General features: G+C 33.9%; 1 protein-coding gene across 11 annotated transcripts in view; it reads left to right on the top strand.

The window, feature by feature from the left end:
- The window catches only part of ADGRL2 (adhesion G protein-coupled receptor L2), a 190,329-nt gene that overhangs the window by 24,557 nt on the left and 140,216 nt on the right, over positions 1-25,556 (top strand). For all 11 annotated transcript variants that reach the window (XM_081306572.1, XM_081306570.1, XM_081306571.1 and 8 more), the window contains exon 2: positions 14,680-14,851. In XM_081306572.1, the coding sequence (XP_081162698.1) occupies positions 14,779-14,851 (73 nt within the window). In that variant the 5' untranslated portion in view covers positions 14,680-14,778. The remainder of the gene's footprint in view (positions 1-14,679; positions 14,852-25,556) is intronic.

Below are 25,556 nucleotides of genomic sequence, written 5' to 3'. Positions count from 1 at the left end.
TATTTTTCCTTACCTCTATTCATATACTGCTTCCCATGGTTCCTCCTGTTCCTTTTGCCTACCTCCCTGTCTTTTTCCTTCCTCTCTCATTCCCTAATGTTTATGATATGCTACCTTTTTTGTCAGGTATACTGAAATGTAGGAGGTTAAATGAAAGAGCCAGTTAGAAACAGTTAAGTGATGGGCCAAAACTGAGTTTTGGAAAAGAAACTACTTTGGTCTAGGCACAAGTGGCAGAGAGGATTGCATGCAAAAGTAAAAGGTATAGAGGCCTGGTAAACCTCCTGTGGTCCCAGAACATAAAATCAAATCGCCGTAATATTTTTAACAACCCAGGGGGAAAAAAAAAGAATGCTCATTTATATATATAAAAATGAGCATTTTATTATATATGTCATATATATATGATAAAGGGAGTTCATTAAAAATTATATGATTTCCCAGTCAGTCAGTTTATTGAACAGTTAATGTATTGATCACCAGGATGTTACACTACTCATCAAAATCAAGATTAAAATGAAGAACAAAAGCCAAGGGCCATAAGGAGTGCTTGCTTCCTTGATTGCACTGAAGTAATTGGTAAAGTTGTGTACTTGCCTCATTTTCACATCTTCTTCATTGCATTGCTTGCAGTACCACCCACAGTACCTGGAACAAACTATGTATCCAGAATTTTTTTTTTTTTTGTCCTTGATTTGAAGAGACTTATGTTGAAGAAAGATAAAAATTGAAAAGTGTTGACAAGAGATTTATTTATTGTGGTAGTGGTGACTGAACCCAGGGTTGCTTTACCACTGAGCTGCACCCTAAGCCCTTTTTATTTTTCACTTTGAGACAGGGTCTCGCCACATTGTTGAGTTTGGTCGCAAACTTGTGATTCTCCTACCTCATCATCCAGAGTAACTGGGCTGACAGGCATGCACCACTATGCTGGGCTGACAAAAAGATTTAAAAAACAGTTTCAAAGTTTAATTGAATTGGCATTATAATATTATCAAAGAAATGACACAATGGCTATAGGACTCAGAGGGAGAGTTTTTTTTTTTTCAGTTTGAGACAGTCTGGTTGACTTCATGGCACAGGTGGTCTTTAAACTGTCAAATCTGTACAGAATTTTTTTAGGTGGAAAGGAGAGGTTTTTTAATGTGGATAAAAAAAATCTTGCATGAAATTCAGTTGGAGAGGCATATTTAGAATTATCGAGCAAATAAATTTAACAAGCAGAGTATTGAATTAAGTATTTTTAAAATCAGGTTAGACTGTATTTCTAGTTTTCTCTTTTAACTAGATTTTCTCCTCCTCATTATTCCTATTGCTGAAAAATAGATTTGTTGTGATACATTACAGTGAGAAAATAATTCCTGTACTTGTGGGAAAAATAACAAAAACAGCAGTTCCAAGATCTGCCTTTGTCATCATGATCCCCCGTGTTCTTTTTTCTTATATAAAAATGAATTGTAGGATTGGTTCCAGTTTTACACATTTAATGGTTTAGAGTGAAATTAGGAGGATTAAACTAATGAAAGTTGGCAAGCTGGATGGAGAGCGAGAAATAAGCTCTGAGATTTTTGCAGAGGAAGAGGTTAAGGCAGAGGGAAGAAAGGACTAGGAAGGGGATTGAGGGATTTCAGAGTAAGAATCAGCACAACAGTGAATGTGTAACACCTTAAGATGAAGTACCTTTTGTATTAATAGTGCTATGTTTTATTTAAGATGAATAATGCTCTAGAGGACCTTTTAGTTTAAAAATTTTTAGAGATGGGGCTGATTTCATTTATGTGTGTATGTATCCATTTATGTTTAGTGAGCTTGGTTCAAAAATATCTGTTACTTCATAGTAGATATGATTTTTTCTTTTACTATTTCACACTAATGTGTTCCTTTGTTATAGTAAGTTAGCAATTTTAGAATATATGTATAATTCATGCTAAATCGGTATATTGGTCTAGAAGGTTTTCCAGGAGACTTAATAATGGAGTAGAGGCTTCTTTAATACATGTGAGTATATAAAACATTATTAATGTTAACAGATGTTGCACTTTAATCCCCTAGAATGATTGTTTGGTACCAGCAGGAGATTTATTAAGACTGAATTGTGTGAAATTGTGTGTGCATAAGCTGCTACTTAGATTGTAAAAAGGCTATTGAAAACTGTTAAAAAGTTTTAGCTATAATTGGCAGAGAAGTATTAACTGTGCTAAAAGAAGTATGTGTGTATGGCTGGCCCGTGTGCCTTAACCTTTTTATCATTTATCTTCTTGTACTAATGTCACTGAATTATTAATTCATGAGCCAGGGTGGGAAGGGTGAAGGCCCCATTTAAATGTGTGGCAAATTTATCCTTATCGCCAGAGACATGAAAAAAGTCATTCTGTGTTATCTCTAAAATGGAAAGGACATTTTAAAATTTCATTTACAGTAATCCACTTCACTTCCAGTAAAACACCTAGATTATTACCACCATAATATAATGCTCTTATTAAAAATTTGTAACCTTCTCTACTCTTTTGTCTTATATATATAATATTGATAGAAGAGTTTAGCCTTCATTTGTTTTAATGTGATACCTATTGTAGCTTAAAATATTATTCTTATGAATAGTATGCTTTAGTTTGCCTGTTAAATTTTTAAAAAAACATTAGGTTTGCATAAAATAAGAATATGTACTATAAAAGTCACAATGTATTTTGGTGGAGGGAATTAAGAAGTATTTTTAGAAAATACTTCTTAAAGGTGTTCATACATTGTTACTTCCTAGTTACTTGAAATAAGATTAGCGATTTTGGCCTGGTAGAATTTTTAGCTTTACAGAAGAAAGGAAAATCAGAATTTAGCAGTTTTCTGTGGAATACACATGTAGCAGTGGGATCTAGCCAGTATTTCATAAGGGTGAGTAGCAATGGTGACAAATTTAGTACGAGTTTGAAGCCACTTTTACCAATAGCTATTTGAAACCATCATATTAATGCCATAATACCTCAGAGGTCTTGTGAAAACCTCATTACTTTTCATTCTCTCATTACTTACTGTTTTGATTGGTTTTATATTCTCTCATGCCAAGCAGAATTAGTCAAGATAAGTTGTTGTGGCAGTGTCTTCTGTTTTCTGGAATTTCCTCTAAACCTTGTAAGCCATACATGTAGTTCTGTTACATATACTGAAGCATGAAGTTGTTTTGTTTTATGCGCTTTGTTTTATCTTTTTCCTTCCATCGTGGTCAGTTTATCTTTATCTTAACATTTAAGTTAATTTATTAAAACAATACATTGCATTGCTTTCATTATTTTTGCAGACATTCACAGTTCTTAGTTTACTACTTGACTGAAGCCATTCCTTGAGTGTATTTTGGTCTTGTGCTTGTTCATCTGTAGCAGGGGTTGGCAAACTAGTACCAGCCGGCTGTTTTGTAGGTAAAATTTTGTTGGCACACAGCCATGGCCATTAATTTATGCATTAATTGTCTATGGCACTTTTCATGGTATAGTAGCAGAGTTGTATAGCTGTGACAGAGACTATATGACCCTTAGGCCTAACCTATTTACTATATGATCCTTTACAGGAAAAGTTCCCTGAGCCTTGCCCTGAAAAATCACTAGATATAATTAGTAGTTTTTTTTTTTTAAAGTTTTGACATAAAGTAATTTGATTTGTTTATTATGTGGTGCTGAGGATTGAACTAAGTACCTCACATGTGCTAGGCAAGCACTCTACCACTAAGCCACAACCCCAATCCTGTTGGTAGTTATTTTTAGGCAGTTTTGCTTTTTTTGTTTTTTAAATATGTATATTAAGTGACTATTTATTCTTTCAAAAAAATTAAAAAAAATTTTAAAAGAATATATAGTCACTTAACATTGCTATTATACATATTACAAGACTATTAGAAAGCTACATTAGTCATTTAAAAAGAGAGAGGCTTGGCAAGTAATTTAAGCTTCTAGTCAGTTCTTCTCAGCTTTTTTATAACCTGTTTCATTTTATTAAACATTACTTTTATTACAACTTTAGTGTTGTTTGAAATTTTATATAGAGGTTATAAAATTATATTTTAAAGTTGAAAATCCCTTTTCTAAAAACCACATGCCTTCACTCTGTGATTGGGTAAGAAACAGAAACACATAGATGTTTCAAATACCCCTGCCCTCACGCTCTGCCCACAGAGACACTGGACCACGAATCAACATTTCCAGCTATTTTATTTTTATTTTGAGACTGGGTCGTGCTGGATTGCTAAGGCTGGCCTTGAACTTGGAGGTCCTCCTGCCTCAGCCTGCCAACTAGCTGGGATTCAGGTGTGTGCATTCATGATTCTATTTGTTAGTTAACTAAAGGTTTTGTTTTAATTTTTCCATATGTAATAATCATTCAAAATGACCTAGTTTTTTTAAAAAAATTTTTAACAGTGTGTTCATAAATCCTCCTCTTTTTTCTCATGAATTTCTTAATTTTTTTTAGTGAAATTTACCCCACCAATCACACAGAATCTCATTCTGATCTGTAAGAAAACCTGTTCTGTTCATTTACTCACACTGTAACTTTAATATTGTTAATTAACTTAATTACTCAGAAATAATTCATACATTCCTTTTCTCTATAATTCAAGAAAATCCTGTTATTTTGAATTCTACTTGTAGACACAGATATAAAACAAATGGAACATAATGACTTAATGGGGACTAACCTCAGGGAAGGCCCAAGAACTTGTTCTTTCTTGAAGGTCTCTGCTGTCTTTTGATCATCTGTAGTTTTCCCAGGAAGGTGGATTGTAAACTATGTGAGTTGAGTAAATCTTGGGCTACTTTATCTTGGGCGCCAATATAATAATCTCTCTCTCTCTCTCTGTCTCTTTTTTTTTTTTTTTGTTACCAGTGATTGAACCCAGGGGTGCTTAACCACTGAGCAACATCCTCAGCCCTTTTTAAATATTTTAAATAGAGACAGGGTCTCACTGAGTTGCTAAGTGCCTTGCTAATCTGCTGAGGCTGTCTCTGATCCTCCTGCCTCAGCCTTCCAAGTTGGTGGGATTACAGGCAACACCATGCCCGGCTACTAATCTCTTAAGTAGGTTTAAAAAAATATTTTTCTGAAATAGCTACTTCTTTAGATATAATTTTAAAAAATGGAAATTAAAGTAATTGCTGAGATATATTTTGACAGAAGAGGCAAGGTCTAGATTAAACATATTGTAGAATCCCCTAAATGCCTTCCTTAAGATTACTTTAGGTAGAATCAGTACCATAATTTATAATGGGTAAAACTTCGGTAGAATGGTAGTTTTATCACATATTTCTATTCTTAGAATTTAACACAGAACCAATTTATATAGGAAGTAAAAATAAATAGCATTGACTTCAGCACCTAGTCTCACAAACCAATTTATATAGGAAGTAAAAATAAATAGCATTGACTTTAGCACCTAGTTATCACAAATATCCAGGCGGTATTAACTGGGTATTAATTGACTTGACTTGAGTTACATGCAGTTATACTAATTGTTCTACTTTATTTTAAAAGTAAGAAGTGCATGTGTATGTATCGTTCTGAATTTGTGGTCTAGATGCTTGTGAAGAGTCCCAAATCTTATAGGGGCAGGTTAAGTATGTTCTTGATCTGTCTTGGGCTCTTTTTCTAAAAAAAATATTTATTTTCTAGTTATAGTTGGACACAATAACTTTATTTATTTATACGTGGTGCTGAGGATCCAACCCAGGGCCTCGCACAGGCTAGGTGAATGCTTAAGGCTTAGCCACAACCCCAGCCCCTATCTTGGACTCTTTGATAAGACAGCATTTGTTGATCTAGGTACAAGACTCAAGCATATACAGATATAGAAACTATTCTTAATTATCTCATTATTGTGATATTAAATGTATTTATTGTCATTATGTTTTAGGATTTTAGCAGTTGTTATTGAATGTATATTTATGATTTTAGTCATTTTCCATTATATTTAATTTTCCTTAGAAGAATATATATATACTTCCTAAAGGTAGCAGCTGTATCTTTTTATCTATGTGTGTATTTTTGTGGTACTATGGATTGAACCCAGGGCCTTGCATATACTAGTAAGGTGCTATACCACTGAACTATTTCTTTTGCTCTTTATTTTCTATTTTGAGACTGTGTTTTAGTTAGCTTTTTCCATCACTGTGATCAAAATATTTGAACAGTGCAACTTAAGCAGAGGAAAAGTTTATTTTGGCTCAAGGTTTCAGAGGTTCAGTCCTTGGTCTGCCAATTCCAAAGCTCTGGACCTTAAGGTGAGGCCAAACATCAAGGTGGAAGGGCGTGGCAGAGGGGAATAGTTTAGGACTTGGCAACCAGGAAGCAGAGAGAGCCCTTCTCATCAGGGACAAAATATAAACCCCAAAGTCACACCCTAGTGACCTACTTCTTCCAACCACACCGAACCTGCCTACAGTTAACCACCCAGTTAATACATATTAGTAGGTTAATCTACCAATTAGGCTACAAGTCTCTTAATCTAATCAATCTCACCTCTGGGGCTGGGGATATAGTTCAGTTGGTAGAGTGTTTGCCTTGCATGTACATGGCCCTCGGTTTGATCCCCAGCAACACAAAACAAACAAACAATTTCACATCTGAACATTTTTAAACTTTTTTTTTTGGGGTGGAGGTGGGGGTTGTACTAGGGATTGAATCTCTGGTGCTTTACCCCTGAACAATATTTCTAGCCCTTTTTATTTTATTTTTTTGAGACTGGGTCTCACTAAATTGATTATGGCTTCACTAAATTGCAGAGGCTGTCCTTGAAACTTGTGATTTTCTTGCCTCAGCTTCCCTCTTGGGGGCAGTGGGGGAGAGATACTGCATATCTAAAACATAAGACAGAGTCTTGCTAAATTGCCCAAGCTGATCTCTAATTTGACAATCTTCCTGTATTAGCCTCCAGCATACCTGGGATTACAGGTTTTCACCTCTACATTTGGCTACATCTTAAAAGAGGTTTGTTTTTTTTTTTTTTTTAGAACTTAATACAGAACCAATTTACATAGGAAGTAAAAATAAATAACATTGACTTCAGCACCTAGTCTCACAAATATCCAGGTGGTACTAACTAGGTATTAATTGACTTGACTTGAGATACATGCAGTTATGCTAGTTGTTCTACTTTATTTTAAAAGTAAGAAGTGCAAGTTTAGATAACACTGTATAGATTGGCATAGTTTGCAAATGAATTGTTGATTTCAAAAGGCAATGTACTATATATACATAACAAAATTTTCTTCAGCTTCTTGCTATATATTCTTTATACATATTTTTTCCTATTTATTTTTAAGATTGTTTGATATACTTTATTCAGATTACCTCATTACCTCTAAGAAACCTCTGATGGTGATATTGATGATCTAATATACAACAGATCCTGGGTCATTATTATTTCATTTAGTGGTTGTATATATAGACCAAGAGGGAATTTGAATATTGATTCAGGGAATGGCTAGTAACAATGATTTATGAACAACAAATCCTGTGTAGTGAGCCAAATGTTAAGATTTCATCTTATAAGCCACCTTTAATTTTTCTTTTATTTTGCCTAACTAATGATTAGTCTGTAATCTCATAGATGTTAACATTGAAACATCCCTTCCATGACTGTTAACATGCATTGCTAGTTTGTGTTGGAGGTAGTGTTTGTTTTTCTGACTTATAAGCAACTTCTCAGGTAGTGTGGTTGATAAGATTTATCTGTCTAGGAAAATTTGTTAATTTATAACATGGAATTGCCAGCACTTTAAATAGCAATATAAATGAGTAGAATTAAGGTAGCTCAACTGGAAATAGTAAAAATTAAGTTAATATGTAGCTATCATTACCTGGGGGATGTTAGTTTTACTCGTGTAAACATTTTGAAAATCAACTCATTATTCTTTTGGTGTTTCATCATTTTCATAAACCCAAAATGAATTTATTCTATTTCTATTTATCCCCCCCCCACACTCCTCCCCCACTCCCCCTCTCCCCTCTCTCTCTCTGTACTGGGGATTAAACCGAGGGGCACTTTACCACTGAGCCATATTCCCTGCCCTTTTTATTTTTTATTTTGAGACAGGATCTTGCTAAGTTGCTCAGGGCTTCACAGAATTGCTGAGGTGTGGCTTGGAACTTTTGATCCTTCTGTCTCATAGTCCCAGGGGTCTGGGATTACATGTGCTACCATGCCTTGCTTCATTTTTTAATTTTTAAAAAAGATAATAAAACATGTAATGTAAGCTTATCTGATTTATTTAGTTAATGGCAATGGTATTTTAGAACATGGACTTAATTCCCAGCCCTGCTAGCTACTTACTCTTTTTGAGCAGGTGAAATTTCTCATTTTAAGGTAAAATGGAGATAGTATATGCCTAAGTTTCAAAGTTGCTGTGGAAAGCAGAGGAAATATTATAATAAGTGGAGTTAGTTTGTTAATCTACTTTCAGTTTAATTTTTTGGAAACCTAATTATGTGCCAGGAAATAATGTCATCTTTTCAGATGGCTTATTTTTGAGCTACAGTGTAATTTCACTGAGTTTTATCTATTTTGTCATTCAGTGTATACCAAATAATAGGTGCTCACTAAACATTTGTTCATGAATAGTGTGGTGTGGGAATTTTTTTTTTTTCAGTTAGTCTGGATTGCAATCTTTGTTCTGCCACTTAACTAGCCAAGTAATTTCAGTCTAATTACTTCACCTCATTCTGACTTCTAAGCTTTGTAATATTTACTTTGCATTTTTATAAGGCTTAATGATTTGTGTCTGATGCAGTATTTCACAAAGAGAAGGCACTTGGGAAATATTTCTAGTCATAGTAACCCATCATATGTATTTAACTCTAAAATTTGCATGAGAATTCTAGACTATTATAAAGTCAAGAGGAATATAGCATGATGTTTTAAAATTGGAGAGGACTGCTATTTAAAAATAGCTTTCCCCTGCTGGGCATAGTGGCTCACACCTGTAATCCCAGTGACTCTGGAGGCTGAAACAGGATGATTACAAATTGAGGCCAGCCTTAGCAACTACTTAAGATCTCTCTAAAAAATAAAAAGGACTGGGAATTTAGCTCAGGTAAAGTGCCCGTGGGTTCAATCCCTAGTACCAAACCAAACCAAACCAAACCCAACACAAAACAAAACAACAACAACAACAACAAAACTAACTTTCCTTTCCCTGTCTCTTAAATTGGGTTTGGACGAGTTAGGGTGGGGGTGTACTAACCTCTGTGTTATAGGTGTGCTGAAATGTTTTCTAACAGTAAATTCAAATGTATTAATAATTATTTTTGGTATAAAGTTTGAGGAAGCCACCAGCTTTTCTTGATATGTAAGGCATATATCTGTTTTATTTTTTTTCTTTTGAAATTTCAATTGCAAGGACTGGAATTGTGACTCAGTGGTAGAGCACTTGGGTTGGATTCTCAGCACCACATATAAATAAATAAATAAAATAAAGGGCCATCAACCACTAAAAAAATATTTTTAAAAAATTTCAATTGCAAGTTTCTACAGTCATGAAATGTCCCCCACATTGGTTTGAAAGTGACAGCTATTTGTTTTTATTATTTCAATTGGATGGATTTTAATGAAGAGAATGGCAGACTGCCCTGGACTGTGCCTCTGATGTCCACAGCTACAAGCCTCTTTTGCATGCTCAGCACGACTCCTAGATATTATAGCATATAGCAGATGTCATTTACTAGGAGTATTCCTGACCTCTTCTTTCTGCTCCTCTAAGCCCTCTCATAGGAGAATCTATTCCTTTACAGTGAAGAAATTTCAGTAAATGGTAAGACGAATAATAAATATTAAGGGGACTGTTGTATAAATAGTTTAATTAAAGTACTCTGGACTTGATGCCAGTCGTCTTGATATATACCATGGCATTCAGAAATGAGACAGGGAGAGGGTGGTTACTAATGGTTGGCCACGTGGTTTAGGATCTCTGTGAGCATTTCCAGCCCATCCCTGATGCTGTCCTTGTGAAGCAAAGAAAATAAACTCAAATCCAAATGGCATGTCTGGAGTGAAGAAAGCCTTTCTGATTAGTGATAGCCCAGTTTGCTTAGCCGACTTACCGGAGAAAAACTCCCAGAGGTGTTGATGTTTTTTTTTTCAGATGCCAATGAGAAGGGGAAACTAGACTTTACAGATCACATATAAAATAGTTCTGCAGAGTAAATGCTCTGATTGAGTTCCAGTGAAATAGATATTAAATTGTAATTTATTTTTTGTTTTCTATGCCTGTGTAGGGGACACAGTGGGGTTAGTATCATCCTTTCTTGTGTTTGTTTCAATAAAACAGAATAACAGCTTATTTTACTAGCAAATTATGTCCTATAATTATTATAATTTTATAGTGCAAATAAGATCAGAATGAGTAATTTTGTAAAGCTATGTTCAGCTTTCATTTAGAGTACACACACACACACACACACACACACACACACACACAGTGCATACAATTGTAGGCTTACCCCGAGTATTGATGTTTCATTTTATACAACATTAGTGCACACTAGCAAAGATAGGTGACGGGTAGGTCTTGTGCTTGGGTAGCTTTTGCTTTCCCTGCTCTCTTGCTTATAGTTTTTCTGGGCTTAATAGCCATTGTTCACAGTGTTTTTTTTTTTTTTTTTTTTGTCTGAGTAAAAATCAAAGATAAAGCTGTCAATATGAATCTTTGCTCTTGACAGAATAGCATCCTTATTTAACCAATTTTGAAATTTTTAGTTAAATTTTCTTTTCCTCTAATTAATTACAACTGATGTTGTATTCTACTTTATTTAATTGATGCTGATCAACAAACAGGTTTTACATTTTCTATATTTGCTAAATAAATATCACAACATCAGGCTAAATGTGATTTCCTGATAATGTAACACAAATATGTGACTATAAACTGGTTAGTGGTATTTTCCTTTTAAATAATTTTGCTGACAGTTTAAGGCACAGGATATTTATTACAGCTAATAAATATAAGCAGGTTACTGTCTGAAGACTCCAGCTGACTGTACATTGTAAGTAGTGTATAAAACATTGAAGGCTGTTGGGATATAAACAGTGCTGAAGCGGATTCCTGGAAGTCACTATTCAGCTTTAGAAGGTTTGGTAGTAATGATGCATTAATTGCCTTTTTACATGACAGAGTAATAGGATACTTAGATCTAAAAAAATCATGGCAGAGGTTTGGTAGACAATGGCTTGTGGTTCATAGAAACAAGATTCTGATGAAATTGTTTGAATATTTTTATTTGGAGGATAGAAAAAAAGCCTTGGTAGGAGACTGTGTATTAGAAGTGACTTGTATCTTTAAAGATCATAATCCTTGATAGTTTAAGTAGAAGTGTGCTGTTTCTATGTTTTTTTTTTTTTTTTTTGAGAGAGAATTTTTTTAATATTTATTTTTTAGTTTTCTGAAGACACAACATCTTTGTTTGTATGTGGTGCTGAGGATCGAACCCAGGCCGCACGCATGCCAGGCGAGCGCGCTACCACTTGAGCCACATCCCCAGCCCCGCTGTTTCTGTTTTTACTAAGAAATGAGCTGTTAAATATCTTCTCAGTTCCTCTCACACTTTATGCTAAGAACTCTGATGTTCTTGGGAAAAAGGTTTTCAAAAGAGAGGGAAAATCAAAATACAAATAAGTTACTAATGTGGGACCTTATTTAAGTTAATCTTTTCTATTTGTTGAAAGGAAACTTAATAGCCCCTTTCTGGTTTTGTTTCTTGTTTTTGTTTTGCCTTGTGAGACACTCTTGAGCTTATTTTTACAGGTAGTTAGTTTGAAGGATGGTCTGCTAGCTGCATCAGTGTCTGAGTGCCCTTTGGCTCCAGCTTGGTTTAGGAGCAATGTTTTTTGGGGATTAGTTTCACCATATTTGATTGTTTATTCATTCTATTCTTAGCTTACTGTGGTTTGCTAAGTATTTCAATTTTCATTAACATTTGTTCATTGAAGGGTTGTTTTTAATTTGGATCACAGCAGTAAAATCTTTTGATTTAGTTTTCAAAATTGCACTTTAAGTTTGAACTTCTGGAAATAATTTTATTTGATATGAGAGTTGATTGCATATAAGTTGTGGAAATGAGAAAAAATAAATTCGATATTCTGCAGATGAACATAAGCTTTATTTGCATATAGAAGCCATGATTTTTACTTTCCAGAACCTGTTTCTATTTGACAAAGTGTCATAGTCAACTGGAGTGTACTTTGTGAATTGTTTCACGTTCTCAAGCCTTAAGAACACACAGAGATTTAGTACAGTGTCTGTTCATGAAGCTTTCTGTCCTGCCAAAGACCACAGTAGAGGTCTTGGTTGTGTGGTTTCCTCCTCCTTTTCCTCTTATTAGCAGAGGTTTTCCTATTTTGGCAGCTGTTTCCTACAAGGCAGTCATCAGTCCCTGATTTCTTCCTTCCCTTTCTTCCCACAAACAAGGACTCTTTCAAATAGCGAGTGACCAAATACTGAATGATCTTGGATCGCCTTAAGAAAATGTAACTGTGTTGAAGAGTTGTACATGCAGGCCAGCTGCCTGTAGGCATTTGCTCATTGAAATCGAAGTACCCGTTACAAGTAAAACTTGCACAGTCAAAAATTCTTTGTTAGAATGTGGAACAGTCCAGAGGGTCACTCAGTTTTACTTTTAGCAATTAATGAACCCTCATCCACATATTAAAATTACTCTAATTGCTTGATCAGATTATTGAACAGACTGTAAGATGTAAGAAATTGTTTATGGATCAGCCTTTGGATGTGTCAGGCCATTAGCCTTTTGATCTGACTTTCATTTTAAAGGTAGGAACTTGGCCACAGCCGATGTAAACTTTAGTTTTAGTTTAGATTGTCTTTTAACTAACCTTTTGGGAATTCAGTTCAAAAAAGAACAGAATGGGCCAGCTATTTCTACATGGATGTGTGTCATGTCTCCATCAGACTGATTTTTGATGTGTGGCTCTTTTTGTATTTTTGGCATTCAGGAGAGGAAGCATGTTGCCCTTTCTTTTGTTTTTGTTTTGTTTCTTTCGACAGAGAAGCATTGAGGTGTTTGCAGAGCTGCATAATGCCAACTGTGACCCCCGTTATATCTAAATGTCTTTAATGTTTTCAGAGAGAGCTAAAATTGGGGTGGTCATGGGCCATGGTATAGTGAAAAACAGTTGTATCTCAGACTGTGGGCATGATAAAACAAACTCCTTATTATAGAGATATTTTGCTTGTTTCATCTGTGATTTTTAATGAATTAAAGTTTAGATTAATTTCTTTCTTTTTTTTTTAATTGTCTTTTTTGGTACTGGGAATTTAACCCAGGGGCAATTTACCACATCCCATAACTCCCCAGCCCCCCCCCCCCACTTTTTTTTGTTTACTTTGATACAGGGTCTCACTTAAAGTTGCTTAGGGCCTTGCTACATTGTTGAGGTGGGTCTTCAACTTGTGATCCTTCCACTTCAGCCTTTTGAATTGCTGGGATTGGAGGCGGGTGCCACCATGGCTGGGCTAGATTAATTCTTTTACATTCTTTGTAGTGTATTCCTTCATATGAAAGCCATGATTGTGCTTTTCCTGTGTGAAATATGTTCCAAACCATTTAGAATCTGCTTTTCCATAGAACTCCTTTAAAGTGAATAGAACATAGTGAGCAGCTACTGTAATCCCTATGATACATGAAGCATGTGTTTATCTCTGATGGAGACATGACACACATCCATGATGTGAAAGAGAACTCAAAGTTATAAGTAGAATTTTGTTTTCTAACTTATGCTTATGTTTTAGTCACAGCATCTAAATTATTAAGAATTGTCTTATTTGAACTACCAATACAACCTCATAATGGGGAAGATGGGAGTCCCCTCACTGTCTCACTTCATACAACTCTAGCAGCTTGTCAAGGGTGGCTTGAGAAAACTTGGTAGGGGATTAATTAATTTGTAGCAAATAATAGGAAATTAATTTGAAGAAAGTGTAAGGTGTTCCCCTCAAAGGGAACATTTGTGATTTCTTTACCCTCAGAGGCTAGACTGGGAGACTAGATATATTTGGGAACTGCCTTCATTTTATGAGTCTGACAAAGCTAATGTTATAATGCAGATCCTCATACTACTCTAGAAAGTACAGCTCTTGTGCAGAACACAGCGAAAGACCTAATTCCAGGTGATACTAGGATCCAGAAAACACTTTTTAAAGTCACCCTCCTGATAGTGTTTGTATCTTGTTTGGAGAACTGGGCCTATAAGAGCTACTCAAATTTAGAATTGACCCCAGGTTTGGTATTCTTTGTGATCCTTCCCCTAGTTATGCACCTTGGAGCGGTGCACTGATCATAATCTTTGGGTTTTTTATTTGAGCTTAGTGGACTCAAGGATGTATTTTAAGTTATACTTTGTGAAAAAGAACAACTTATGAAATCTAGAATTTTGACCCATCCTAGAATGTCTTTCAAGTTTTTCATGTTTTTCTAAGAAGGCTTCTTTATTAGGAATTTATGTACCTTTACTGTTACTTTATGTTGCAAGGCTCAGGTATCCAGTGTATAGGAGCAGCTTCCACATTTGATTTAGAATCAAAATATATTTTATACTTAAAAAAGGGAGGGAAGGGGAGAAAGTTGTTATTTTTGTATTTTCTGTGACATAGCAGGACCATAAAGCCAATGATAGATTTGTTTGTTTTTCAGATATGAGGATCAATGATGCAGACTGCTGGGTTCGATGAAGCTGGGCATTTATAACTAGATTCATTAAGGAATACAAAGAAATATCTAAAGGGATCAATAATGGTGTCTTCTGGTTGCAGAATGCGAAGTCTGTGGTTTATCATTATAATCAGCTTCTTACCGAATACAGAAGGTAAGACACAGTTTAAATTTTGTTCCTTAAATCAAGGAGAACTTGAGCTATGCAATCTTCTTTCTGTGAAAGTGGTTAGAATGTTATTTTATTATTCTAAAAGAGGTGCTGAATTCTTCTTTTGGTGGCTGAATTATTTCATTACACTGCTATAAATTATAGAAAGTGCTAGATGTCTGAATTTATATTTTACATAAATTTGTGACCTACAACAATTCTAAATAATCCTAAGGGAACTAAATGACATATTAGATATATTTTACATTTATTGACTATTGCCGTAAATCTATTTATTCTAGAAAATTCGAAGTATTTGGTGGTGATTTTTTAAAAAACATGTTTTTAGATATAGGTGGACACAATACCTTTATTTTATTTTTTCTTATTTTTATGTGATGCTGAGGCTCAAACCCAGTGTGTCACATGTGCTAGGCAAGCACTCTACCATTGAGCCTCCACCCCAGCCCTTTGTGGTGATCTTTTCAACTTCGTATTTAATTTTTTGTCTGTTCAAGTATAGTTGTAGTTTTAAAATGCCTAAAACAAAACAAAAAAAGTTCACATCTTGTAAAAACGATTTTTGTAGTACTTCTTAACGTTATCTGTTTCTTTAAAAAAAAAAAAATATATATATATATCCATCATGTGAAAACTTGTAAAAATGCAGGAAGACTTTTTTTTTTCTTGAGCACTATTGCTTAAAATTTTTTTCTTTTGTATTTTTGTGGTGCTTGGTATGGAACCCAGGCTCTCCTGCATTATAGGCAAGCACTCTACCAGTTATACTTCCAGCTCCTAAAATTGTATGACTCATGATTAATGGTGAGTAGTTTTCAAGACAGACCAACTTTTTTTTCTGGGTTGGTGATTGAACCCAGAGATACTTTACTTCTGAGCTATATCTCCGTCCCTTTTTATATTTTATTTTGAGACCAGGTCCTGATAAAGTGGTGAGGCTGGCTTTGAACTCACAATTTTTCTGCCTCAGACTTCTGGGATTATCACATGCACTATCACACCTGATTGAGTTTTAAAGAAGTAAATGCACTTTTGAGGCTTAATGAAATAAATGGGACGATCATTTATTATTTACTGTGTAGATTTTTTGGTACCCACTATTTATGCAGTCTGAAATAATATTCCCATGTGAAAAGAACATTCATCCAGATAGTATGGAGCATAAAGCAGACTGAAAGTTAATATGGAGGAAAGATGTGTAAATTTTATAGCTAGTTGATGGTGGTATTCAGCATGAAAATGTTAACTTATAAAAGCTTTGAAGAATACAGAGTCTTTGATAAATCCATATAAAATATAATGGATTTTTTTAAGGCCCAGTGAAATAGTATTGATAAAAATGTTTTAGAATTTTTAAATTGGTTTTTATGTGCTTTTAATTATTCTATTTATAGCTATTAATAAAATGGCAGGGAAAAAAAGGCATGATATCAGCTAATAGATAGGAGCTTATTATTCCAATGTCTTTGTAATAAGCTTCAAAACATTAACCTTTTAATTTTGCCAAAAGAATTTTATTTGAATTGTTTGTTCCAAATTTAGGTTTTGTCATTTTCTTCCTGTCCTACCAATTCCTACACTCAATATATTGATACAACTTGATAATATATTTTAAACCATATAGAAATTTAGAAATATTTTAAAATAAAAACTTCTGTAACCAGAAAGTATATAATGTTCAATTAGATTTAAGTCATACTTGAAAGTTACAAATATATTACTATTTTATTTTCAGATTATATTCCTCTTTGTTTTAGAATTGGAGATACATCAACTCTAAAAGTATAGTATGTCTGAGTGAAGAATAGTAGTGTAATGATAAAAAAGAAGCAGGAATTGAGTTTTAATGTGAATCTCAGGCTTGGATTGTTGCGAAAATCATATGGATAGTTTATAATTTTGCATGTGGTTTTTAGAAAGAATAATAACTGAATTCCTGCTGTTATGTTTGATGTTTTTATACATTTAAAAAAGATTCCAGGTGTGGACCAATGGATCGTTAGTCCAATAATGAAAAATTTCCAATTGGTGTGGAGACCACTTTGCTGGCGCAGTAGCATAACTCAGTGGGGGGCAGGGAGAGCTAGCAGAAAGAGACTTTTTCATGAGATACTGCAGTTTTATTTCCAGTGTCACCTATCAGGTCAGGATTCATATCTGCTGTTAAGAGAAATATCATTTTTGGCACATCAGGCCAGGGGGTATTGCTTTTGAAGCAATTCCCTCCTACTGATAAAAAGAACTGGGGACGAACTCACACTGCTTATTCTAAGAGTATACACAGCTAATGCACACTGTTGGAACATTTTTCCAGCATCACATGAGTTTGTCTTAGAAAAGTTTTACATGACAGAATAGTCCTTTATTGCAGGAAACCAGATAATGGTCTGTGAACACCTATGGAGAAAACCAATCAAAGTTAGGTATGAGGGTATAGGAAGGAAGATAGAAATTTAATTATTCAGCCATTAAGTTTTTTCTGAGCCCTTCCATGAATGTTACCTTTTAAAATATTTAAAAAAATGAGATGGTATTTTTTTGTATAGTTCCCAGGTCCTTGCACATAAACTCAGATGAGGTTTCAAAGATACACAAAGTACAGTTCTTACTCTGAGTAGCTCATGTTCTTGCACAGCTTTGGAACCTCAAACACCTATTAGGGTCAAACAGATAAAGTAACTTGAGTGTATCAAGCAGTCTGAGGTTTGCCACAGACAGGGAAGTGCTTGCCAAAGGACCATGATTAAGTCCTTTCCAGTGTATAGCCCAGTTTTGCCAGTTTTCCAACTTTTCAATTAAAACCAGACATTAAGATTTTAAATAATAGCAACCAACTAATATTTTAAAACAAAACAGTTTACATATTGTAGAATCACCATGGACTATGCCTTTTTTCTTAGAGATTTCTGTCTTCCAAAGTAGTGATTTACCTTGGTATTATTTAAAGGCTTCATATCATGTTGGATTTATTTTAGATCTATACCTATCAGATCCAAATTTGTGAGAAGTACTTATTCTGTGTTCAGACAGACCTTATAAATATGTCCAGTTTCTTGTGCATATTCCTTTATTTTTATGGTGCTGGATTTGAACCCAAGGCCTATGCTCGCCAGGGCCATGCTCTACCACTGAGCTATACCTCCAGTGCCTCTTATACATATTAAAAAACCAAATCAATAACCACTTTTGAAGTTTAGTATGGCAAAAGCTAATTATATAAAAGCCTAGTTGTTAGAATTACTCTATTATTTGTCAATCAGTCTTAGTGAATATTTTTGCAAGATAGAAACATTTTTCTTCTTCCTGTATTTTTTAAAAATTGTGTTTAGAATTTCTAAATAAACAATGATTGAATGAAGACCAAACTTTAAAAATATTTTGTAAAATTTTTATATAATTGATTTTATTCCTGGAGAACCAAACTCAAGCCCTTCACAAGTTAGTCTGTTGAGAAACTGGTGTGCTTTGATTATTTTGGCCAATTTTTATAAGCATAGTAACCCACTGTGGAATCATGTATCAGTAAGTAGGAAAGGAAATTGAATTTTTGTGTCCCAGAGAATTAAATTATGCTATATAATGGAGCCCTGGCAAGCATAAGTCAGACATATGAAAGCTTGCTCAAGTGACAAGTTACAAATAATAGTGACTCTTCAGCAAAGCTGGTAATATGAATTTCAGGTTGAATTCTTTACACAGTTAATACGTAACTAAATTTCATAAGTCTGAATTTTTGTAATTAACTCAAATTATAATGTTGTTATTCTTATTTCAGTGAAAAATGTTATACTAGGTATAAATACCAGATATAGCTTTATATGTTTATTTTATATAAAACAGGAAAATTTACAAACATAACTGTGGAAATAGTATCCTGCTAATTTTTAACTGACATTTAAATTCTCTAAACACATTTTCTTAATGACTTTAGAATCAATGTTATCTTTGTAAAATATGATATGTGTGTGTAGGGTATTTTCAGTATCTAGTAGAAGAAAATAGGCAGGTCTAGAGGTTAAGTATGAATTAAAAAATAATCTTTATTTTACATTAAGTACTTCTCAATAGTCTGAATTTTGTGGAAGAAATAATGATTCTTCAAGTTTAAACTTAATACTGTATCCTTTTTTCTTTTATTCTTTCCTTCACATACACATAAGAAAATATACACGTACATATATCTTAATATATATGTACACACACACACACACACGCACACACACACACAGTATGTCAGCTCCACAAAGGCAGGTTTTTTTTTTTTTCATTGCTGTTTTTCATTCATATATTAAAGTGCCTAGAATGATGTCTGGTTTTTAGCAACTACTCAATCTGTTCTATCACATGAGCAGCATAAGTCTTTGAAGTTCATAGTCTTAATAGTGGGGAGGGGGCCAATGAGCACTTGTCATAACAGGGTGATAATTGCCAGGGCCTTGTTCATGCTAGACAAATCTTCTGCCACTAAACTATATCCCAGCTTTAAATGTAAATTCAAAACCATTTTTTTTTTTTTTTAGGAAGAAAATGATTTTATTCGGTGTAATTGAGAATTTAGTAACTGGTTGCTCTCTGGGAATTGAGTCAGTATATTTTCAGATTTTGTTTATCCCTCTGATCCCGCTCCTGTAATTTTAGGCTTTAAAAAAGGAACTTTTTTTTAACTTGTTTTTTTTTTTTTTTTTTTTGGGATAGTGTAATGAGAAAGAAAAAATGTTGAAATATTTACAACAAATTGGAAAAAACAACATATTTTCTGCTGCATTTAGCAGATCTCCTAAACTCTTATTTCAGTTTGTCTTTTTTCATTGTGATAACTTTATTCTTTTTCTTGTTGGGAATCAGTAGATGGCCATCACTATAATACTGATGTGACTTATGTTAGGGAATTACATTTTCTAATCTAGCAAAATTGACTACTTTTATTCATTTCAGTAATTTTGATTAGTTGAAGTCTTGGAGGTAAATTTTCAGCAAGGTACATGGGGATTTGGCTCTATGACTCCTATTAAACTTAATGGGAGTCATAACTCCCATTAAATTAATAGGAATTGTATATCTGTGCTTGCTGCATAGCAAATGTAACCTTATTTTTTTAAATTCACAAATTATGTAAATTAACATCTGCTCAAACCAACACAATTTTTTAAATGATTTTATTTATATTTTTAGTGTTGTCCTGTGTGATTTTACTCCTTAAGAAAGTGCTTAACTATATTGTTCTTTGGACACTTTAAATATTCTTTATTGTGTTTTACAGATGTAATGTGATTTGATTGCAGCACTTTCTTCTCCATAATTAGTGAAGTATTTTGGTTTTAAAAATATAAATATTAATGCCATTATAAATTAAAGGATATTATTTCTATCTTGGAAAAGCCAACTGTCTTTTTATTATGACTAGTTAGATTCAAGATGCAGGTAAATTTGTTCTGAATGTGACACAGAGTTGCAAAAATTAAAACTAACTTAATAGATATACTAGCATCTTTAAAAAAAAAGCTAATTTGAATTATATTTGGTCATTTTCTACCCTAATATGCATCATCAATATATCATGTTTCATAAATGATGAGTACATTCAAGTACTTGGTTGTTGATTTTTTTCCCCCCTTCTCCCTTTTCCTCTCACTTTCTATTCTGTTCTGTCCCCCACTGCTTCTTTTCTAGTAACTTAAGGAGCAGGTCTTTGCTGGTGTTATAAATAAGTGGGTCATTCACAGCTGCCCAGTAGACCTCAATAATATAATATTGCAAGCCTCCATTTTCTCACAGAAAAGACTGCATCAAATATTTCATAAGTAAATGTTATTAAACAATAATATGATAAAAGTAAAGAGGTTATTAACTTATCTAAAATAGAGTACATTTTAGATATATTGATTTTATGTGCATATTATATATTATCAGTTATTTTTACATTTTTTTAAAAAATCAATAATATCTTAAAGGTAGCTTAATTAAAAGTACAAGAGGCATTTAAAGCATCTTCATTTTGCAGACCTGTGATTCTGTTAAGTACTCATTATTCATTAATTTCAGTTTTGATGAAGTTCTTGCTTCATTTTTGAATTAATATACCTTTTCACTATTTTATATACCATATACTTAGTTTGTGGTATTAGAGAATAAGATAATACAGATGACTGAAAATATCTTGAGTATTAGGTTGGAATACTGTGATTTTACAGTATGCTTGAAAAAGGCATTAGATTCATAGCAATTGGATTAATATTAGTTCATTTCATTTTAAATTAACTGGCTAAAGAATTTAGATATGCCTCGAAAACCTGACTTATCTGCCCTAATACTAGGGGAGTATCTTACTGAAACATATACTTAATATCCCACAGTATTCCTTATTTTCTTTTTGCCTCCTCTGCATGACAGAGAAAGACATGACAGCCATGCAGGTTATGTGTATTAGACATCAGTGTGGATTAGTGAATATCTCATGACATCTTTCAGCCTTGGTCCTGAACTCCTTTTTTCCTTTTTTTTTTCTTTTCTTGTTTTTTTATTGTTGGTCGTTCAAAACATTACATAGTTCTTAATATATCATATTTCACAGTTTGATTCAAGTGGGTTATGAACTCCCATTATTACCCCGTATACAGATTGCTGTATCACATCAGTTACACTTCCATTGATTTACATATTGCCATTCTAGTGTCTGATGTATTCTGCTGTCTATCCTATTCTCTACTATCCCCCCTCTCCTCCCCCCCTCCCCTCCCCATTTCTCTCTCTACCCCCTCTACTGTAAATCATTTCTTCCACTTGTATTATTCTTCTCTTACCCCTCATTTCCTCTTATATGTAATTTTGTATAACCCTGAGGATCACCTTCCATTTCCATGTGATTTCCCTTCTCACTCCCTTTCCCTCCCACCTCTCATCCCTGTTTAATGTTAATCTTCTTCTCAAGCTCTTCGTCCTTACCCTGTCCTTGGTTACTCCCCTTATATCAAAGCAGTCATTTGGCATTTGTTTTTTAAGGATTGGCTAGCTTCACTTAGCATAATCTGCTCTAATGCCATCCATTTCCCTCCAAATTCTATGATTTTGTCATTTTTTAATGCAGAGTAATACTCCATTGTGTATAAATGCCACATTTTTTTTTATCCATTCATCTATTGAAGGGCATCTAGGTTGGTTCCACAATCTTGCTATCGTGAATTGTGCTGCTATGAACATCAATGTAGCAGTATCCCTGTAGCATGCTCTTATTAGGTCTTTAGGGAATAGACGGAGAAGGGGAATAGCTGGGTCAAATGGTGGTTCCATTCCCAGCTTTCCAAGAAATCTCCATACTGCTTTCCAAATTGGCTGCACCAATTTGCAGTCCCACCAACAATGAACAAGTGTACCCTTTTCCTGCATCCTCTCCAGCACTTGTTGTTGTTGGACTTCATAATGGCTGCCAATCTTACTGGAGTGAGATGGTATCTTAGGGTGGTTTTGATTTGCATTTCTCTGACTGCTAGAGATGGTGAGCATTTTTTCATGTACTTATTAATTGATTGTATGTCCTTCTCTGAGAAGTGTCTGTTCAGGTCCTTGGCCCATTTGTTGATTGGGTTATTTGTTATCTTATTGTCTAATTTTTTGAGTTCTTTGTATACTCTGGATATTAGGGCTCTATCTGAAGTGTTTATCTCTCTTATTGTTTCTTTTGCTGAGAAAAAACTTTTTAGTTTGAGTAAGTCCCATTTGTTGATTCTAGTTGTTAACTCTTGTGCTATGGGTGTCCTATTGAGGAATTTGGAGCCTGACCCACAGTATGTAGATCATAGCCAACTTTTTCTTCTATCAGACGCTGTGTCTCTGATTTAATATCGAGCTCCTTGATCCATTTTGAGTTAACTTTTGTGCATGGCAAGAGAAAGGGATTCAGTTTCATTTTGTTGCATATGGATTTCCAGTTTTCCCAGCACCATTTGTTGAAGATGCTATCCTTCCTCCATTGCATGCTTTTAGCCCCTTTATCAAATATAAGATAGTTGTAGTTTTGTGGATTGGTTACTGTGTCCTCTATTCTATACCATTGGTCCACCCGCCTGTTTTGGTACCAGTACCATGCTGTTTTTGTTACTATTGCTCTGTAGTATAGTTTGAAGTCTGGTATCGCTATACCGCCTGATTCACACTTCCTGCTTAGCATTGTTTTTGCTATTCTGGGTCTTTTATTATTCCATATGAATTTCATGATTGTTTTATCTATTTCTACAAGAAATGCTGTTGGGATTTTGATTGGCATTGCATTGAACTTATAGAGAACTTTTGGTAATATCGCCATTTTGATGATGTTAGTTCTGCCTATCCATGAACAGGGTATATTTTCCCATCTTCTAAGGTCTTCTTCTATATCTCTCTTTAGGGTTCTGTAGTTTTCATTGTATAAGTCTTTCACCTCTTTTGTTAGGTTGATTCCCAAGTATTTTATTTTTTGGGGGGATATTGTGAATGGAGTAGTTATCCTCATTTCCGTTTCAGAGGTTTTGTCGCTGATATACAGGAATGCATTTGATTTATTTGTGTTGATTTTATATCCTGCCACTTTGCTGAATTCATTTATTAGCTCTAATAGTTTCTTTGTAGACCCTTTTGGGTCTGCTAGGTATAGAATCATGTCATCTGCAAATAGTGATAATTTAAGTTCTTCTTTTCCTATTTTATGCCTTTAATTTCTTTCGTCTAATTGCTCTGGCCAGTGTTTCGAGGACTATTTTGAACAGAAGTGGTGAGAGAGGGCATCCCTGTCTTGTACCAGATCTTAAAGGGAATGCCTTCAATTTTTCTCCATTCAGAATGATGCTGGCCTGTGGCTTATCATAGATTGCTTTTACACTGTTGAGGTATGATCCTGTTATCCCTAATTTTTCTAGAGTTTTGAACATAAAGGGATGCTGTACTTTGTCGAATGCTTTTTCTGCATCTATCGAGATGCTCATATGGTTCTTATTTTTAAGTCTATTGATGTGGTGAATAGCATTTATTGATTTCCGTATATTGAACCAGCCTTGCATCCCAGGGATGAATCCTACTTGATCATGGTGTATAATTTTTTTGATATGTTTTTGAATCCGATTCGCCAGAATTTTATTGAGGATTTTTGCATCTAGCTGAACTCCTTTTTTCAACTTGACAGGAGAGTCCAGGAGAATACCTAGTCCTGGCTTTGGGATCTCTTGGCTAAAATGTAAAGCTGAGGGGAGAATTCCATATCCATGCTTCAGGAAGCAAAAACAACGTTTCTTTTTCATTTTTTTTATGATTTAATTTTTTTAATTTGTTCTAATTTGATATACATGACTGCAGAATGTATTTTTGACACATTGTACACAAATGAAGCACAACTTCTTATTCCATTGACTGAACCTGAGGAATAAGAATCACATAAAACAACGTTTCTAGGGCTGGGGATGTGGCTCAAGCGGTAGCGCGCTCGCCTGGCATGCTTGAGGCCCGGGATCCATCCTCAGCACCACATACCAACGGGAATGTTGTGTCCGCGGAGAACTAAAAAATAAATATTAAAAATTCTCTCTCTCTCTCTCTCTCTCTCTCTCTCTCTCCCTCTATCACTCGCTCTTAAAAAACAAAACAAAAAAAAAAAAAAACAACGTTTCTAATCTCTCCTTAGCAGCATGAAACTCTTGAGTTGTACTTTTAGGTCTGCCATAATTCCTGCTATAAGGGCTTATTTTTTTAAAGTATTTTTTTCTTTCTAATTTTGAATGTAATACGTCTTTCCAAGAAAGGATAGAAAATAAAAACCTTAAGATAAAAATGTAAAATTGTTCATAATTTGAATATTAACATTACACGTTTCCTTTTTTTCTTATTTTTCCAATATACTTAATATTCTAGAGAACAAAATTATGTATAAAAATTCATTTCATTTACATCTATTGTTGCATTAAGATTTTTCAATTTTATATTATCATCACCTGAATTATCTTGCCATTATATATTGTGATAATGGATTTTAACAGCAGTATTGTAATTTATTTTGTACATACTAAAAAATTACTTATTCCTTCTCTTCTACTCATCATTGATTTGTTCTTAATTTTTTCAGGTGGAAGTAAAATATATATCTTCATATTAACATTTTTTTTCATATATTGTGGCTAGAATTTTAGAATTCTGATTATTATCAGAGATGTAGCTATCTTTCAAATTGTTTTCTCTGAATAGTTATGTGAATGTACACATTGATTACCAATGTAAGAGAATATCAATCTCTATGAGCATCGATTTTGAATTTTAAAAATAATTGACATTTTGATATGTGGAAGAGGGTATGTTAATGTAAATTAAATTTGTAATTTGAGATCTACTTGTTAAACTCTTATCTATTGGCTAGTTATAATTTTGATGTGAAATTTTGGTTCAATACCTTTACCAATTTTTCTCATTACCTGTCTACAGTTTATTTGTGACAATAACCTTTTATCAGTTGTATCATGGAAAATGTATTCTAGTTTGTCTTCTAGTTTTATTTATACTGCTTAAATTTTTTAAAACAAAAAAGAAATTTGTAATGCAACACATTACTAATTAGTATTATAGTCATTGCTTGTTCCTATATTTAACAGTTACCACGATTTTTATTACATTTGATTTATTATCTTTTATTTTCTTGCTTTTTGATATATAGCTATTTTCTTTTGTGAGGTCC

The sequence above is a fragment of the Spermophilus citellus genome, assembly GCF_964194105.1.
Source record: "Spermophilus citellus genome assembly, chromosome: 9".
NCBI classification, from domain to species: domain Eukaryota; kingdom Metazoa; phylum Chordata; class Mammalia; order Rodentia; family Sciuridae; genus Spermophilus; species Spermophilus citellus.
The sequence above is the reverse complement of the archived record's forward strand: the minus strand, read 5'-3'. Positions and strand labels throughout refer to the sequence as shown.